The sequence below is a fragment of the Cavia porcellus genome, unplaced genomic scaffold (genome assembly GCF_034190915.1).
Source record: "Cavia porcellus strain 051 isolate PalLab524CR breed Dunkin Hartley unplaced genomic scaffold, mCavPor4.1 scaffold_2, whole genome shotgun sequence".
Taxonomy (NCBI): Eukaryota; Metazoa; Chordata; class Mammalia; order Rodentia; family Caviidae; genus Cavia; species Cavia porcellus.
The window spans coordinates 3468008-3483748 of NW_026947485.1; the positions used below are offsets into that span (position 1 = coordinate 3468008).

Genomic DNA, 15741 nt, shown 5'->3' on the forward strand with positions numbered 1-15741 from the left:
GGCGCGGCGGCGGGCGTCTGTCAGAGCTGCTGTCGCCGGCCGGGGTGCTGAGGCGGCGTCGCGGCGCCTTGAGGCGGGCGCTGTCCAACATGGAGGCGGCGCCGGCCGAGCGGCACTGAGGCGGCGCTCGGGCCCCGCGCCGAGCGCACCCTGCAGAGGAGCCATGGGCAACGAGGCGAGCCTAGAGGGCGACGTCCCAGCCGGCGTGGACGCGGACCTGAGCCGGCTGAGCGCCGAGGAGCGGAGCCAGATCGCCGCCGTGCTGTCGCGGGCGCAGGCGCTGCCGCCGGGCGCCGCGGAGCCGCCGTCGCCGCACAGGCAGGGCGCGGGGGGCGCGGGGGGCGCGGGGCGCGGGGGGCGCGGGGCGCGGGCGGAGGGAGGCGGCGGGGCGGGGTCCCCTGGCCGGGCGCTGCGTGTCCGCGCCTCACGACGGCGGGCCCGGACGCCCTGCCCACCTTGGCCGCCCGTGTCACCCTGGACACCCCGCACACCCCGACCGCCCCGACCACCCTGGTCACCCGGCCGGGCTGGGTGTGCGCGAAGGCGGTGCGCGGCTCTGCGACCCGAGCCTCCGAGTGTGCAGGCGGGAAGCAGGCGGCTCGGTGCAGCCGGCGGGCGCTGTTCGTGCCGTGGACGTGCTGTTCTGTAGCCACTGCTCTTTTTTTCTTACTGCAAAAGTGACTTTAGGTTTTGAAGAATATGCTGATTTGCATTACCAAAGAATTAGTATTCAGTACACATCTCTAAAAACAAAAATACATGACACTTTGCAAGGCAGTCGTGAGAGCTAATTTGTAATATGAATGCACTCACCCCCTGCCTAACTTTCCGTCCCCTTCCATCCCCATAAATGAGCTTTTTCCCGGTGAAGCACTGAGAGGCAGTCATCACTGTATGTGCCCAGCCTTTCACTTCCTTTAACTTTCAGCCCTCAGCAGAGAGCAGCCTTCCTCCCTGGTGTGAAACCACTTCTTTAAGACAACGGAGGGGAAATCTACAGTTTCCATTTGAGACATTGGAAATAGGAAAGATGTGGTCCTCTACTTCATAAAATAAAGACATTTTGACCTAGTCACTATTAGGATTAAATAATTAAATATAATACAGTACTGAATATACGACAAATTAAAAAATTAAAGACTGTTGACAGTTTTTCTATAGGACAAATTAAAAATTTTAAGATTGGTGACTGTTTCCATATATTTTAGATGTCGAATACTTGCAATAAAAGTGCTATTAATCATAATATACCATTAGAGAAACAAAGCCCCATTATATTTAAATATGGTGATGTTTTAAAGCTGTTAATATATTGAACTGTTCCTTTAATCTGTTTCTTACCTATTAGTAAAGATAATGGTTTATGATAATATGTATGTACTGTTTTTAATCTATTTGATGAAAACTCGACATGGAAAAATTGTAATGACCACTTACCTTCTTTTCATAGGATAATAACAAGCTCTAGTATTTTTACTACCCATTAAGAAATGCATGCTAGATTTTAGATAATTTTTCCAAAAGACACATGCAACAGGTCTAACATGCTGGTTGCAAATATTGCAAAAAGTGTGCTAACTTTTCTTTTGTTCAGAGGCTGAGTGAAAAATACTATTTCAGCACATAAAATTTCGACTTTATATAGCATCAGTTAGTATACTTTAATACGATGTGTACTCTAAAGCTAGTAATTTTGTTATGATACAATTATTATTAATATCTAACCTCTGTTTTAAACAGCTTTTAGTAAAGACACCCTTCATATCCTCAAATAAAATTGGGTCTGAGTTTTGCAGCATGTTTGTGTTTTACTGACAGATTGTTATGAAAGGTACATAGTACCCTATGCATGATAATTAGGGAAACATTTGGTCCTTCCTTTAGATTTTCAGAATAATGTCCATTTATACACATAAATGTGTGTGTGTGTGTGTGTGTGTGTGTGTATATATATATATATACATATATGTGTGTGTGTGTGTGTGTGTGTGTGTGTGTGTGTGTGTGTTTGAACTTTTGAGTGCTTAGCAGCGCTAATTCGACATGGTGGGGTTTACCTTCGATTTTTAAGAAATTAAGATTGGCAGCTTGAAGACCTGCATTCTTATTGTGTTGACTATAACTAACTCATAAGCAATTTCCGCACACCTCTCCAACCAAATAAGGCTAATCATACCTGTCTTAAAATTTGTGAGAATTAAAAATTGGCAGTAAAGGGTTTGTTGGATTTTTAATTTAAAGAAACCCTACAAAGAATGGTAGCAGTGGGAGATAGTCCTTTGGCCACAGACAAATTGTAAATTGGAGTGCATGTTACTATGAATTATTTTGATACATTTCTATTCCTTTACATATGGGTAAGTCATTGCAATGGGGGAGAAATACCGCGGTGTATAACCCAACTAGGAGCCAGATTGCCAGGTTTCTGTGACTAAGTAGCTTTATGACTTTGAATAAGTCTGTTAGCTATAAATTCTGGTGTTCTTTATAGCATGAAAATGACTAGATCTTCCTAAGGTTGCTTATATTTCTAGTATCATAGAATTTCACATGACTCGGCACTCTCAAAGTGTCATATTTATAACTCCAGTGACCTTTACATTCCTGTATTTACTTATATGTTGACCTCATTTTAGCTGAATATTTTTCCTGCTAATTTATGAAAGAACAGGTCCAAGCTGGAGAAGCAGCAGTAAGATAGAGAGGATGTAGTATGAAGCTTGAGTAGCTACAGGCTAAAAGATGTGCTGCCGATGAAGTGCGCGTGCATTGTGCGTTCACTGTCGACCCAGGGAAGAGCGGTTTTGTTGCTTCTGTGCATTCTGTTTACAGCTAGAGAGGTGTCATGTGAGAAATGCTTACTGGAAAACTTTCCTGGTAAAATAGTTGAGTTGGGACCTGGCAAAGTTGGCTATTTCCTGTCATGCCCCTTGGGACTCCCCCACTGAGCAACCACCCTTACAACTGCTTTTTCCCCAGAGCCACGAGCCAAGCCTCCATTCTTAAATGAATATGGGATGTATCCATGCAGATTGTAAAAGGTCTTTAGAAGAAACTGAAGGGAAAGAGATCCAAGAAACATGAGTAAAACAAAAACCTGAGGTGTTCATTCATGGGTTTGCTCCTTGTTAACCATCCATTTATTCATTAATTCATCAAACATTAATGCTCACATACTACTTGCCAGGCTAGGGTCTAGTAGCAAAAAGGTGTGCTAAATGTGTTCTCTCTCAAGGAGTTCGCCATCCTGTATGTAAGGCACAGTTTATGTATCAGTTTTCTTTTTACAGAGAAACTGTTACACCAAACAAAATTCATGATAAGCAGAGAGGCAGTTAACTAAGGCACCTACCTTTACATTAAGCTGATACCATCTCTTAATGGTTTATATTCTATGTCCCATGCGCTGATCTTGGTGTTTGTTTATATCATTGTAGCAACTTAGTTTAAATTGTGGGTCAGCCTTGATGGCTATCTAGGTCTTATCTGATAGGGTAATTCTGCAGCATAGTATAACTCAATGTTTGTGGGAAGTATAGATAGTTAGAAGTTGTGGTGTAAGCATCTTGCTTTCAGTTTTGGTATTTACTGATATCATGGATATTTAGCATTCATGAAGTTCATTTTTTTGTTTTGCACGTGTGTTGGAATAAATGAAATAATGTTACAAGAATATAAATGAAATGTTAAAATTTTAAGTTTGATAATATTTTAGAAGAGAATAATTTCATAAATTCAAAACATATTTGTTGTATTCTATTTAAAGACAAGTTTATGGGATCATGCATAAGAATCTAATTCAGTAAAATGCCTTCATAATTACTCGCAAGATAGTCACTTCTAAATCCCTTCCTTGGAATTCTACATTACATTAATTGAATGAAAAAATTTCTAGAATAATGTAAAAATCTGAACAATATACCTCTTTGAAAATATTTTTATTTTATTTTATTTTCTTCATATAAAAAGACAGCATATAATTATTCCCTATAAGGAAATATTCAAAATGATTTTCCTACACATGGAAGTGTGTATTTTCTTAAAAACAGGTACTATATTGGAGAACTATTAGAATTAGCTAGATAAATACTTTTAGTTCCTAGTTTAAGTGAAGATTTCATAGACACACCAAAATGTTTATGTTTAGTAATCCTTTTCCTAGAGGAAATTGCCCCAGCTAATAATCTACTTCTTTTTTGGGGCAGAGCTTGCTGTGTGATAGAACTTTGAATTTCACCTACTAGGTAAGCCCTTACTACTAAACTACCTTATCAGCACTATTAACTGATTTTTAATAAAAACATCACTTTGTGCATACACTGCATTTATAGATTATTTTTTTATCCTGAGTCTTTGCTTTTTGTAAATATTATTTCTCTCCTTTCTGTTGTCTTATATCTTGATCTTATTCAAATCTCTACATCATTAAAAAAGTACTGAAAAATATAATGTTATTGAAACGTACAAAAATAAAAATGTATTCCAACCCATTAGCAGGTAAATTTTGACAGAATTAATACCTGTGGAAGTTTATTGTGATCATTTCACCTTTTATGTGCCATGGTTTCTCTATTCTGTTTTCATTAAAGAGAAACATATCTTTTCCCAAATTAAAAAGTGAGATGTGTCAAACAAAATATGTATCTGATTATATAATGACAATGTGGAATATTCTTTAGTTGTAAGTTTATTGGCAAAGAATACTTTATTTTAAAAATTAATGTACTTACTATGACTTTTGGCTAAATATTTGGATAGCATAATAAATACCTACTTTAATTATATAGCCATAGTCATCTAGAATTGATCACATTTCTGAAGCTATTTAAAAAACAACTATCTCGAATATTTGTTTTTGAATTAAAAGAAATACTGAAAATCACTGTCACTTCTTTGTGTCAACATCAACAAAAATAAAGAGAATTACCCATGATATGTAATTGGCAACAAGAAGTGGTGTTGCACACACTGAGTAAGGAGGTTCCTCTGAGGATGGCCACACTCCCCTCTACAAAGGGAGCTCACAACTGGCATGTTACTGTCTGGATATCAGGCTGTATCTCAGGATACACTGAACATGTATCGTTAACTTTGGGTTGAAATTTTAGGTGAAAACTTGGCTGTTAGGAAAAATAAAAAACATTAGATTTGTACAAGGAAGATTCTCAAGAGTGTCTAAGTAATGAAAGTAGTGATCCTTACTTAGTGAAGTTTAATAAAGGTAGTATTTGATGGGTATTATCGTTCTAGATAGCATAGAGCAGACGAGTAGATTCTTGCTGGGAAAGCAGTTTCACCTCCATTACCATGCTCATGCCTTATTGTGCGCCTTATGTAGTCTATGTAACTTCTCAAAATCAAGTAAAAAAATTGCAGTAATCTCTTTCATTTTGAAACAAATATTTTTACTTTTCAGTGCTGCTAGTGTTTAGGAGACTTTTGCTAACCATAATTTTAATTTTAAAAAGTACACTTAGTGACCATATTTGTACTGAAATACGGCATTGCATTGATTTATTGAGGTTTTAAGTTAAAACTATATTTAGCTAAGTTTTAAGTGTAATGAGATTTTATTAAACATATGTAAATTATTTTTATTCTAAGACTGTATATTTTAATTTCACCATCCCTGATAAGTAAAGTGGTAACTCGGCTCATAACTTCATTTGCTCCATGAGTTTGGAAAAGTTGGCCACGTGTGTGTCTATGTGGGAAAGATGGCCATAGTTATATAAGTTTGTTTATCACTTAAAGTAGAGTTTGCAGACAAAAACAACATTTTGCCAAGTACTTTTGTTTGCAAACCAAATTGTTTGCAAATAAAAATGTTTGTGAACTTATGTATCCCTGTATTTTGTTTTTCTTTTCTTCACCTCCTTGTTCAAAATTTCTTCCTCTATAAAAAAAAATAACAAAGACAGTAAAAGTTTCCTGATAGCATTCTATAAAATTGCTTCTACTCATATTTACACACGTAATTTTGAGAACGTAAGAAAACAATTCTTTTTATATTTGATTTGAAGTAATTTCCACCATTTCACATTTTTTTTTTCAACTCTTTCAGGAAGCAAGAGTTGGATATTAGTCACCCTACAAAGCAACCTGGGAAACCTCCAGACCCTGGGCGTTCAGTTCAACCTGGTCTTAGTAAGAGCAGAACCACAGACACTTTTAGGTTGGAACAGAAATTGCCTGGAAGGAGCCCTTCCACTATTAGTTTGAAAGAATCAAGGTCTAGAACTGATTTCAAGGAAGAGCACAAGTCTGGTATGATGCCTGGTTTCCTCTCAGAAGTTAATCCTTTAAGTGCTGTCTCCTCTGTTGTAAATAAATTCAACCCTTTTGATTTGATATCAGACTCTGAGGCATCCCAGGAAGAAACCACCAAGAAACAAAGAACAGCTCAGAAGGATGAAGGAAAACCTGAGGAATTCACAAAATCTCCATCACAGCAGTCACCCAAGCCAGTTCCTAAGCAGCAAGGACCTGCTAAGGACCCCATTCAGCAAGAGAGCTCTCCCAAACCCGCATCTTCTCAGCAAGCTGAGAAAGGTAAATCACAGCCTCCTGCAACAGGAAAGGCAGTTCAGGGGCCTGTGCCACCGCCTCAGACAGACCCAGCGAAGTTGCCACTTCAGCGTGATGCAGCCAAGCCTCCAACTAAGAAGCCAGACCCAGGACAGGGAGAGGCTGTTAAAACCTCACAGCAGAGCTCGTCCAAACCACCCCTGCAGCAGGCAGGTGCTGGAAAACCTGCAGCCCAGCAGCCTGGACCTGGGAAACCACAGCCTGGGCCTGCAAAGCCTGCAGTCCAGCAGCCAGGGCAAGCAAAGGCCCTAGGACCACAGCCAGGGTCAGTGAAGTCCCCAGCACAGCAGCCGGGGACCCCAAAACCCACTGCCCAACAGCCTATATCCCAGTCTCCAGCTAAGACACCTGGGCCTACAAAGCCTCCTGCTCTGCAGCCAGGCTCAGCAAAGCCCCAAGCTCAGCAGCCCAGCCCGGCAAAGCCCCAAGCTCAGCAGCCCGGTCCAGGAAAGCTCTCAGCTCAACAGCCTGGCCTAGCAAAGCCCCTGGCTCAGCAGCTGGCTGCAGCAAAACCCTTAGCTCAGCAACCTTCAAAACCAGTACCTGGGAAACCACCACAGCTACCACCAGCTTCTCCATCTGTAACTCAGATTCCAGTACAAGGTCCCTCTAAAGCCATCTGTCCTCTTTGCAACACCACCGAACTTCTGTTGCATGTTCCAGAAAAGGCCAATTTTAACACATGCACTGAGTGTCAAACCACTGTCTGTAGCCTCTGTGGTTTTAATCCCAACCCTCATTTAACTGAGGTGAGTGCATTTACCCACATCTTAGGCTCGTGTCCACCTTGCATATGTGGTGCTCAATTTGGTACTGATAGGATGGGCTTGTCTTTCTCTGCTTCCTTCTCCTTTCTTCTCTCCCTCCCTCCTTTGTTCCCTCCCTCTTTCCTTCCTGTTTTCCTTTTTCTTCTTCTCTGTCAATTGTAAGTTGGTATTTTATATTTTCTTCAATGATAAACCCAAAATATTGCCATAGTTTGGCATTAAAAACAAGTATGAGTTGACTGAAAGATGCTGAGCGCCTACTCAAGTCTGTGTAAAGTCTATGTAATTATTTAGTGTACTGTGATACTGCTTTAACTTTGAAGTTGATGCTGCTACCTATTAAATTTTGGTATTAGCTAGGATTACATCTGTGTTACAGTGTTAATATAAAATTGGGACTTTTTCAATTTGTGTCTGCCCTTCTTAGTACGTGATTCTAATACGCTCAGAGGGCAAGTGTCCCTTATTAGTCGAGAGCCATGTACAGCAGTATGATCAGCCCCAGAGGGAAGGCCTTAGAGCAGGCTCAGCATTGCTAGGGTCCTCTCAGAAGATCACCCAATGCCTAGACCAGGCTTCCTCGCCATCAAATCACACAAGGAGCAGCAGTGACCTGGGCGAGGGCAGAGCCATTTACGGAGGTTGAAGATGGAAAGGTAATTTTCAGCCAGTTAATATTAACTCAGCACCCACAGGCCTAGAATAAAGTAGTGTTTGAATGGATAGAGGTTTGGATGCATTCTAGAGCAAATGGACCAAAGAACCCCCACAAAATGGCAGAAAAACTGGGAAATTCTCTGGGGTTAACTGGCACTGAAGCTGAGAAAATGCTGTCAATAAGTGAGGGTGAAGAGGTGTAGGCTGTAAGGGAGTGTGAGTTCATCTTGAAAAGTGATCTAATAGCCCCACTCAGCGAAGGCACAGTTGTCCATCTGGAGGACAGCTGTTCATGGGCCATCTGAGCGTGATGTCTCTGGACAGCCCAGCAAGTAACTGACAGCAGGTGATGAAGCATGTGCTAGTGAAATGTCCCAAGGCAGTGAGGTTGTATACTCCTGTTATATACAAATGTAGAAGACGAGAGCAATAATGACTGCTGATAACTCAAGTTAGACACTAAGTATTGTTAAAAATACAAACTATCTTGATTTAGACTTTGTCAATATTTAGTTTTTTCCTAAAATCAATCGATCTTTCAACCAGAAGTAATATTCTATGCCTTAGCTTTTAAAATAAGCTATTCACTTCTGATAAAGTTTTAATTAATACATTATATTCAAACTATAGAAAAAATTAGATTATAAGTAGTTTGTTTATATATGTATAGATTTTAAAATTTTGGTAAAGACATGCTGTTATCCATGGTATCCTGTCCTCAGGAATATGAAGTACAATGTGTTCAAATGATACATAATAATGTCATTGAATACTTGGATTTGTGATGTTTAACATGGCACCAGTTACTAGGCAGAAATATGCAGTTGGAAATTGAAGCCACTATAGATTGTTTGTATACCCACTATTTGGAAGGCAGATATTTGAATGTGTATAGTATAGTAGATAATCTGCTACATGTTTGGCAGGGTACACATAAAACTAAAACATAAATGTTGATCTTAACATGATTATGATGTACTCGATTAGATAATGCATCACAAGGGAATTAATATGTTCTCAGATGATAAGAGCTGTGAGAGCCAGGAGCAAATGTTCAGAGTAGGAAGCACTTGTTTCGAGCCAGTAAACTTAAGGAAATCTTGGTAACAGTTACATTCGAGCTGGGTGTGTGAGGGCAAGGGGCCTTTCAACAGACTAAGCGAGTGATGATTTGGCCCAGCACCTGGCTACAGAAATGTGCAGGTGTATTGGGGGAGTCAGGAATACATCTAGGCTGGTGTAAATGTTGGGTGGGGAGATGTTGGAGATGGGTTGAAATCATATTTTTGCCTTTCTTTATTTAGTAGGTAGTGTTGAGATCTCTACTTTATGAAATTACCTGGATTAACAGTCATACATTTGATCATTTATTTTCTAAATTTGTATTGAATGCCTATTTTGTGATGGATTAATTGCTATGAGAGAACCAAGTATTGGTTAGATACAAAGAAATAAAAGTTACACATAAGAAAAGAGAAGTGTGTGGAGAGAGACAGACTTGTATAGATAGGGTTTTCAATATTTTTTCTAATATCTGAGTTAAACTTAATAGTTGTATGGGAATATTCTATTTTTTATTATACCAATAAGGAAACTGCTGTTCCACTGTTGCTATGGTTACTTTAGTTGTTGGTTCACCTAGAGAGTAAATTACCATGGGGAACCCAACCAGATCTTCTGGTCCCAAATCTGTATTCTGATGAGAAAAGCAATACAGTGCTGAAGTCAAAGGAAGACGCAGATGCAGTTGGAGGGGACTGGAACTGTTTTCCAGAAAGCAGAGGTGTGTGAGCAGAAGTGTGGGGACACAGCCCTTGGACCGAGCCTGATGAGGTGACTGGGGGTAGGGGTGTAGAGTGGAGGCTGCTGAGGGATGGCTCCGTGAGTGAAGGCAGGCTGTCCTTGATGACTGGGCTGCATGGGCATGCATGCCTTTTACAGTGGCTCCACCATTTGAAATATAAAACTATGATAACAGGTTCTCCAACAAATTACATTGTTAGGAGGATTAAATAAAAACCTGTGTGAGAAAGAATTTTTAAATATGCGAAGTGCTTTTGAAATTGCAGTATGGTGCACCACAGATAATGTTTGAAGTAGATTTGACTTTTCCAATTTGCTTATAGATTGTCTTTTTAGAGATATGATATCATAGTTGTTGGGCTCCAAGGGAGCAGTCTAAGGCCTTTTGGTCTGTAATTTTATTAACTTCACTTTAACATTAATTTATTTTCCCTATAAAGAAAAAATGTAATAAAAAATTTAATACTGAACTCTAGAAATGAATCTTCCCAAATCTTTTTCACCAAATAGCCAGTTCCTCAAATTCCTGAATTGCAAGATCAGAATTGGGAAGTTAGAACTGGATAGCAGCTAAAAACTTCTGATCCCACAGGTCAAGTGTGACATAGCTGAGGTTGTAGGGGTGACTACCGTTTCTAAACTGTCACACGTTCCATGCAAAAGTGATCTCTCTACATCTGCCAGATTTCCTTTAAATATTCAGACCAAGTAAACAAAGATTTTCCATGCAGATAGGGACAGAGACAATACAGTCTTTGATACTTCAGTTGACATGAATTGATTATTTTTTGAGTTTGATGTGTATGTGCAATAACTATATTATTACTTTCGCAGCCTGAGAGTAAAATAGAGTATGGTCTTATGTATTGCAAAGACTAGAAGAGTTTTATGACTATTTCTTGTGGCCACCATGGCTCTTTATGTGGCTATCAGCTCTAGGGAAGAAGGACTGCACTTAGCTGCACATTTTAGGATCATATGTCCTCCTTTGATTTTCAGTTTGTGAATCTACTTTACTGTAGCCACGCTTGGGTTGTCCAAATGTCAGTGTGGAGTGGACAACCTTGAAAATGCCTGCCATCCCTGGAGGCTATTGGGATGGGTGGTGGTCACATAAATCCTCGAATCCATTGGCTCCAAGCCTAGACTTCAGATGCCCAGAGAAATAACTACAGCTCTTCCTGCTGGTCCATTAGTGAAATTACCCACTGCAAGTCCTGTCTTTGGGCTTGCTTTCTGACACAGAAATCAAACATATTCTCTCCAATTAGTGACAAAGCATATGTATTGTTGTTTTCCTTGATCTACTTTGCTCTGGTATATAGCCTCAGGCAAGCTAGATTTATGGACAGGTTAAAAAACTTGTCCCTAACATTTGAAAATTTTCCCAACTCTTCTGAAATAGCCTGTCACTTTTTAGAATGTTAATAATGAACCAAATGCTAATGTTAAAATGATTGTGGAAGTTTTTTCAGATTTTTTTTTTTTTACCAGGGATCGAGCTCACGACTGCACACGTGCAAGGTGGGTGCTTATGCTGCTTAGCTAAATCCCTAGCTCCTTCAGAAATATTTTTATTCATGTTATATTCCATCAGTCTCTTAGCTGAAACTAGACATTTTATTAAAAACCATAGCTGTCACCTTTGGGGAGGAAAATCTCTAGTCTTGCGTATAAACCTTCATTGATCAGAAAGATAAAACCCTGTGACTGAAATCCTTTGGTTGATTGGAATGGACCCGCTGGCCACCTGTCTGGGTAGACGACCTTACTCTACTCCTCTGTCTTCTCAGAGAAACAGTGTGCGAGTGCGTTTGGGAGATGAGTTAGGAGGAGCTGGTGAGAGAAGGGGAGAGCTGTGCCAGGTGTCCAGAGGCTGAAACTGTGAGGAAGCAACCTGTCCCACATCTGTGCAGTGGAGTGATGGAAAGCACTTTTAGGAAAGAGGTTAATCTTTTCTCACTGTATTGCTGTTTGTAAAGATACATACAGAGGTGCATGTATCTCTCTCTCTCTCTCTCTGGCTCAGCCTCTGCCTCTATATCTGTATCTGTATCTATATCTATATCTATATCTATATCTATATTTTTGTCACCTCAAATTTAAGGAGAGACTGCAACACGATTGCTCTTCAAAAGGAAGACCGAGGTCAGAATTGCTTGTGGTCTTTTTCTCAAGCGTCTACTTTTTAAAAGACTGAAATGTGGTAGTTATAGAAACTGTGAAAAAAGCACTGGTAACATAAGTCAATGTGCTACAGATTCCTAGGAGATAGGAAGGAAATAGGTCATGAGAAAGAGCTAGGAGAGAGCTGAAAACCACTGAGGATGCCTCACAAAGCCCAAAACTTTGGGTCAGCAGATAGCAAAGTAGGAGTGTTTCTTTCAGCGATCAAAGCATAAATTAAAAATGTACAGTAAGGAAAATAAGACAATTAGACTTGTAATTTCCATAAGGAGGGCATATATCCTAGTAAGGGTTATAAATAAATGTAAAATATGTTATTATTGATGGGAAAGGATCTATTTTTTCCTTTTAAAGCCAGAGATTGTTCTCCAGATGAAAGAGTGAGCTGCCCAAGGGAAGGCCCTTATAAGAAGACTAGGACCTTGTAAAGAAGCCTAGACTTGGGAGTAAAGCTCTCCTTCGTGACACAGCGGAGAATACAGCGGAGAAAAGTAAAGACTCAACCATCAGTCAGATGTGTAGGGTTACTGTCTGTAGACTTCGATCCTCTGCCATCCTGTGTGCCCTCATCCTGAGGAGAGGGGTGGTGGAAACTGAGCTGCCCATGCAAAGGCACTTTGGTCAGTTACTCACACTAAGTAATGGAGATGCTCACTGCAGACAAACGGGCTCAGAAACCCAACGGGGCATTTCAGCAGCGGCCCCACAGGGAGGGTGCAGAGGAGCTAAACACAAAAACCAAACACTGTAAAACTGCATCCAGGAAACATAAGTAACTTAAAAACTCTTAGTATCCCAAGACAGAGTTAAAAAGGTTATCTCATTGATAATGAAAACGTTCTAATTATTCTCTGTGGCCTGTTGAGGCTACAAATGGATCTGGTTCAAGACCTGGAAAATACAGCCTAGAATTTTCTTCCAGATATAGAGCCAAACAACAGTAAATGACAAAAACAAAAGTATTAACTACTTTCATTGCCCCCACTACATTTAAGCATGTTCTTAATGCTGGGGTCACAGGAGATAACACAGGAGGCACAAAGCTTTCTCCTCCGTCATGGATACTCTAGTAGGATGACAAGTAAGTGCAATGTACCATGTGATGAGTGGCAGTGAATGTGGAGAAAAACTATTTCTATTCTTAAAAACAGTTGATAAGCTTGGCTTTTGACAATGAGTTCAGCTTTTGTAGTAAGATGGAACTTGTAATATTCTAAATTTATATACCAAAAAGAAAACTTAAACGTTATTTTAACTTATAATGGCAGGCAACCCCAACAAAAAACTAAAGCTAAAAGTTAGTACTGATTGATTCTGGAGTTCAAGTCTTGGGGTAGAGAAGAAAAGGCGGCTTTTATTCTATTGTCATACCTTTTGTACTTAGTTTTTAACTTGTAAATTCATGTTATAACCATAATTGTCACTGGGATAATCTAAAAGTCTCAGTTCATCAAAGGATTGCTTACATAGTATGTGATGTGAAGAGAAGGTTAAAGGATTGTTTCTCTTCATTCTTGCATTTATGTTAGTCTTCTGTTACTGTAACAAATGCCTGAGGTAGTCAGCTTAGAAAGAGAAGAGTCATATTTGGGTTTCCATTTAGACAGGTTTTGCCCATGGTCTCCCTGCCCTGTGTTTTGGGCCTTCAGTGAGCAGTGCAACATGGAGGCCTGTGGTGAGTCCAGACTGCTCACCTCTTGCTTGAGGAGTGAGAATTGGAACGGACCAGACACCTGTGTTCTGCACTGTACAGCCCCAAGCACCAAGGACTTCCCCCTGGACCCTGAGTCTTGTCTTTACTTTACTACTGCCTGCTAATGATCATGTCCTACTAGGGACCCAGCCCTTGACACATGGTCCTTTGGGGGACTCTTCAGGTCCTAACTATAGCAGTGCTCTGCTTGGTGAAGTTTCAAGAGCTTTTGATCTAAATAACAATGAGGACTTATGCCTCTGATGTTGTTTGATCAACTTATTGTTCATTTTGTACGTGTCAAACCTGTGCCAAGTTTATATGAAGTCAGTGAAGGAAAATAAAGTACCTGATTATAAGCACTAACATTTATGGAGAGCAAATGCATTTTTTTGCCATATACTGATAATTCTTATATTATTCATACTGTTAAATTAAGAATATCCTAATTATACCAAAATAAATTTACACTTCTTTAATAGTTTAGTAAAGTTAAAGTGATGGAAATATTAAAAATCTATATTACTTAAATGTGTTTATAAATAGCATACATTTAACCTTTGATAAAGTCCAGTTTATAATATTTTCCATATTCTGTGGGTATGAATGTGTGTATGTCTGTGCCTTATAAATTTAGTCATTAGAACCAAAGGCTGTCTAACTTTTGGTTTTTAAAGGATCAGATGTTTCAGGTGTCTTTCTAAAGCACTGGCCTTTATAGTATTTAATGAGCTTGTTGCCATGGTTATTACAACTGGTGCAACAATCTGTGTACCTTGGTGGCAATGTGCTCCTCTATGAAAGCAGTAATCTACATTAGAACCATTTATTGGATCACTAAGTTTAAGATAGGTTAACTCACTTACTGTTCACAGCCCTTGAGAAACCTCATAGTTAACACTTTCCCCTCTTCTGTGTTTTAGCTAAAAATGAACTCTTACAAATATTTCAAGGATTGAATTAAAGATAAAGATGTAAGCATCTATTAGAAGTTTATACTGATTTTCCTTAAAGAAACAGCACCAAATGCAGCAAGACCTCAAGTAATGTGTTTCGAGTCCTTTCTGTTTCCTTTATACATGAACTTCTGCTGATAAAACCGTACGCATGCTTTAAAAAGCTTCTCATTGTTTAGCAGCAACTTTGCTGCAAACAGTGTTTCCTCCTACGTTTCCTTATTTTAGTAAGAAAGGAGGTTAGTTTTTTTTTTTTTTTGACCTGGAGATGGGAGATAGTAGCTTGAACACTGCATTTCAAAGTATGTACTACACAATTTATATGCATATTGTTGTTTAATGCTCACTTAATGAAGTGGGATTCACATTTTTAAAAGAAGTAAGCAGACTAAGAATATCGGAATTTAAATTCTAAAGCATTTTGAAATATACAATATTTCTTCATAAGTTAGTCATAAGGTAGTCCTTTAGAAACATAAAAAGAATGTATTATTTTAGAGTTGGATCATGTGGGTATGATTGCTAGCTCACCTGCTTATTTGTTCTGTGGTTTCGTTAATTGTCTTTATTTTTCTGAGTTTTTAGTTTCATTATTTGTAATGTGAAAGTATGCTCAAATTAAAAGTCACATTTGACAATGTAAGTGGATTTGCTTTGAAATTAAATGATAGATATCCATTGTTATTACTATTACTCTTTATAAAATTTTGTTAGGTATTATTAGAAGTAGGGATAGTTACTGATATTGTTAACTTCTTTTGTAGAAGAGAAAACTGAGGTTGGGAATTTCAGTGAGTTTTGCCAGGTCACAGAATTACTTACCAACAGAGCTCATCGAGGAAGCTGGGTCTATTGATCCAGAATTTACCATTTTTTTATGTTGATATAACTGTATTATTTGAATTACTCTATTTCCTAAAATTTTAAGTTGTAGAAAGTGTGATGTGCACATGTGCATGCACACATGAGTTTGCATGAATTTTATATGTCCTTAAAGTTACAAGGAAATTAGTGTTCCTGGTAGGAAATTTATTCATTTATTTTATTTTCAGGACATTTAGTTTTTAAAAAATAGAGCCTGGAGAACACT

The 15741-nt window shown here is 39.1% G+C and overlaps 1 protein-coding gene across 4 annotated transcripts in view; it reads left to right on the plus strand.

Moving 5' to 3' along the window:
* The first annotated feature begins 28 nt into the window (after positions 1 to 28).
* The window catches only part of Pclo (piccolo presynaptic cytomatrix protein), a 353455-nt gene continuing 337742 nt past the window's right edge, over positions 29 to 15741 (plus strand). For all 4 annotated transcript variants that reach the window (XM_063237492.1, XM_063237501.1, XM_063237500.1 and 1 more), the window contains exons 1-2: positions 29 to 318; positions 6065 to 7337. In XM_063237492.1, coding sequence (XP_063093562.1) covers positions 164 to 318; positions 6065 to 7337 — 1428 coding nt within the window. In that variant the 5' untranslated portion in view covers positions 29 to 163. The remainder of the gene's footprint in view (positions 319 to 6064; positions 7338 to 15741) is intronic.